The sequence below is a fragment of the Limulus polyphemus genome, unplaced genomic scaffold, assembly GCF_000517525.1.
Source record: "Limulus polyphemus unplaced genomic scaffold, Limulus_polyphemus-2.1.2 Scaffold8296, whole genome shotgun sequence".
NCBI lineage: Eukaryota > Metazoa > Arthropoda > Merostomata > Xiphosura > Limulidae > Limulus > Limulus polyphemus.
Window position 1 is genome coordinate 1 of NW_013673906.1, and position 4,275 is coordinate 4,275.

The 4,275-nt window shown below is 36.0% G+C and overlaps 1 protein-coding gene across 1 annotated transcript; it reads right to left on the reverse strand.

Annotated features, from left to right (window-relative positions):
- Positions 1 to 1,518: 1,518 nt before the first annotated feature.
- On the reverse strand, positions 1,519 to 2,007 carry LOC106475254 (arachidonate 5-lipoxygenase-like; the record flags this gene model as incomplete). Its single annotated transcript, XM_013935954.1, has 1 exon — positions 1,519 to 2,007. A coding segment is annotated over exon 1 (489 nt), but the record flags the coding sequence as incomplete, so codon positions are not given.
- Between the last annotated feature and the right edge of the window lie 2,268 nt (positions 2,008 to 4,275).

Sequence of the window (4,275 nt, forward strand, 5' to 3'; positions counted from 1 at the left end):
ATTTAGGCCTATCTATGGCCTTCAAAAAATTGACGACTCTTCGATGATGACGTTGTAACGTCAACGTTTTGAAGGCCATAGATAGGCCTAAATAAAATGTTTTTAATTGTGTACAAATTTAACGTTGAATATTATTTATTATTTTAACCCACGAGTTGTTGGTGGGAGGTACTGGCCTTCCCTCTAGTTTATCACTTGAAGATTAGGGACGACTGTATGAAGATAGCCTCGAGTAGCTTCGTGCGAAATTCAACAAACTCGAGTTACACATGTGGAGCCCCCGGTGGCTCAGCCGTGAGTCAGTGGGCCTATAATGCTAAAATTCTGGTTTCGATACCCGTGGCGGGCAGAACACAGAGGAGAGCCCATTGTGTAGCATTGCGCCTAACTACAAACAAACAAACATCTGGATTAGACTACATTTTATCGATTAATTATATAAATATATATCACAAGTTAATTAGGTAGATAATCCAAATAATTAGATATATCAGGAATTATATATGTAGAAATGAAGACCTATACTTGTTGGTGTAATTTGATTTAAGTTATTAATCAATTTTGGGAAACAGACTTAAGCTGCCTTCACATTTGTTGAATAAACCAGCTAATTAACCTGCATTTCTGAATAAAAAAAATGTTTTAATTTTTCACGGTCAGTAGATTCTTAAGTCTTTTTCTTTCCGTGGTAGAATGTTTTTACTTTTCAATACACTGCACATTCTGCCCCAGTGGCTCAGCGGTAACTCCGAAGGCTAAAAACCAGGTTTTGATACCCGTGTTGGGCACAGCACAGATAGACCATTGTGTAGCATTTTGCTTAACAAACATACAAACTAAATTCTCAAAGCCTTTTTTTCTTAAAAACACAACGCTAGATAAAACGTTTCGCCTTCTCTTAACATTCAGTAAAAAAACCTGTTTACTTTATAACATTCAGTAAAAAAACCTGTTTACTTTATAACATTCAGTAAAAAAACCTGTTTACTTTATAATAGTCAGTGCGGTTTTTAAAACGGTTTACTTTATAACATTCAGTAAAAAAAAACCTGTTTACTTTATAATAGTCAGTATGGTTTTTAAAACGGTTTACTTTATGTCAGTATGGTTTTTAAAACGGTTTACTTTATAACAGTCAGTGTGGTTTTTAAAACGGTTTACTTTATAACAGTCAGTGTGGTTTTTAAAACGGTTTACTTTATAACAGTCAGTGTGGTTTTTAAAACGGTTTACTTTATAACATTCAATACATTTAGTTTTTCCGCATGATTAAGAAATGGTTTTCGAGGACAAATTAAGTTTGAAATTCTTTCTTTAGAAACAAAAAGTCAAGTAGTTTTGGATTCAACAGGTTTCAACATACGTCCCGCAACATTTAAACGACGTTAATGTTGAACGTGAAACCAACTTTACTTGTAACGAAAACAACACCAAGTAAATATGTGGTTATTGTTTATATTTTACTTCTGACTGTACGATAGTAAGAACGTGCACAAAGGAAGTTAATAAAACCAGCACCTGAACAGGTCCTCCCTCTATGTTCCGAGTATATTCGTAGAGCTGTTTCTTCTCTGCCAGTTCTTCTGAACGTTGTTGTTGATGTTCGTCCTCTTGTGGCAAGCTGCAGTCGTATATTTTAAATATATATCTCTTGTTCGGTTTGATCCAACGATTTATAGGAAAGTAGATTTTTGAGTTTTTCTCTTTTCGGTACTCCAGGGTCACTCTGTCCACGAACCAATCGTCGGCGAGGCCGAAGGCATCTCTCCACATCTCAATTTTACTGACCCTGCCAAATCCCTCTTTCTTGGGGAAGTAGTACGACCCCGTGTCACCCCGCTCGTGGTCATTTCTGAGAAAGCTGTTCAACTTGATTGCCGGGGTCTTGTTACCTTCCTCATCGTGAAGGATCAGGAACACATTGGCGTCGGTTCCTGCACCTTTTCGGTCTCCCGTGCGGACATAGACGATGTGTTCGCCGGTGATCCTAGCCATAGCACCCCCCATTTTCTCGAAACTATCGTCGTTGTTGTTGTTGTTTTTTTAACCAAAAGTTCGTTGTTTACCAAAGTATAATCTCGTACAAATACTAAAATATCTACTACCTTTTTCAGTATATTCAAGAAACTCTAGAACCGCGGAACTGTTTGGATACAGTATCCTGATTGGATACCGTGATATCCGAGGAGCACTTTATCCAATATGGTACCACTATTATGATGACGTAATGCTGAAACCACCTGCGAAGAATCATATACTTAATGCACGTGATGAAGTACTCGTACATAGTGGGATATATGGACAGAAGCGAGAATATGGTGGACTGGAAACGTTTAAATTACTGATATGTTTTTTTTTTTTTACAACGTTCAATGCCTATTATAAAACTCAGTGTAAATAACTTTCCAAAACATTTGGGGGAAACCGTCGATTTTCTATGTAAAATACACATGGAATCCTAGGCGTAATTCGTTGGATTAATTGTAACATTGATGGTGACTTATGACTCGAATGTCATTAGAAACTCTGTCAGGAACAAAGTTATGGACTCACAAAGAACTTGGTCCGTAAACACGGTTTAGAAAAGTGTTTAAAAAAAAAACGATGGGGATAACTTCTGTACAGATTCTTAATCACGTGTAGTGAGCATTTTATTTTTCGCTGGTGAGGTTAACATTACGTCATTCTAATAGTTGCATCCTATTGGTTAAGAATGGGCGACTTCCTCATGTACATCTGTTTACTACCTTATACTTATAGTGGCGCTCTATTTGTTAAAAATGGGCGACTTTCTCGAGTAGTGAAGAGCGTTTTAAAACTAACAACGGCCATGTAGCTTGTAAGAAAATTCAACTTGCATTTCAAAATGTAATATGTTAGGTTTATGAAATTCTGCGAAACTCCGTCGTTAAAGAGGCGAACTGAACAGTCGGGGGCAACCGGACACTGCCCAGGGCCATGGCTAATAAAGAGCCCCATACATAATTGACCAAAGAGAAGGTCTGATTGCTAGTTAACTGGTGAATTTCTGTTTTGTTTCTCCTTTAAACTAAATCAGATATTATATGGTAAACTAATATTTTTAGGGAAGCCAAACAAACTTAAAATCATGTTACTACTACTACATACAGATATAGTTTTCAGTTCGTTGTTTCAACGTTAAAAGATAAAACAAACAAACAAAAAAACTTCAACTTGAAAACCCGTCAGGACGACTAGTGTAGAAATGCTAGTTAACTGTTTTTGAAAAAAACAAGCAAAAGAAAAAAGAAAAAAAAAGTTCACTGTGAGGAATAAAAGACAGTTTAAAAACCCCATACGGCAAAACTGTGTTTTGCGCACATTTTCAATTAATCGTTTGATACATTACTAGTCAGTGGTAAGTTTCGAACTTACAAGGCTATAATCTGGGGTTCGATTCCTCCGCAGGAGACACTGCAGATAGCCTAATGTGGCTTTGCGCATGAAAGACAAACAAATCATATTTTTCCCAATTATTAAAAGAAATGTATCAAAAATATTTGAGTTAAATAAGAAATAAAAACTTATTAACACTTTTTTTCAAGATTCAAACAGAATTGTCGTATGACGCAAGTATGGACAAAAGTTTTAGTAAGAATAAAAATTGTGTACAATTTATGTGGGGCTTGGTTGAAAGTGAATAAATCATGCGTTATTGTTCTCAATCTATAGTCTAAAATCAGTTTTAAAGGGTTTAAAATTATTTGTTGCCCATGAGCTCAACCATTCCCAGTCCGCCCCTACTTCGCTCTCAATGATGTACCTTATATTAACCCTTTCTCTACTGCAATATTCTTTATTAACCCTTTATCTGCGCCAACAGTCTTTGAAGGTTAATGATTCATGATGTTCTGTTTCACAAGTTGACTCTCAAGATTGAAATTATTAATCTTCATGAAAAATATGATGAATAATATTAATACACGAACTCCGTAACAACGAAGTTTCAAATTTCGTAAAAATTGTTAACATTTTCAGCCGCGGCATAACGGCTCTAAGATTTTGTTGTTGTTTTTTTGTTTGGTTTTTCAAGTAAAAACTTTTAGCTCAAAGCTCCGCCGTCTCTTGACCAATTTGAGATCTAATTACACTTTTGGACTCAGGAGGAGGTCAAACCCTTTCGATTGTTGTATTTGACCACACCCAAGGTCTCATAGATTAATTTATTTTAATTCTGCCTTAAAAAATTTCAATCTGAGGGTAGGCTGGTAGAGATACTGATGAGTAATAAAATTGAGTAGGGTATACGCGCAC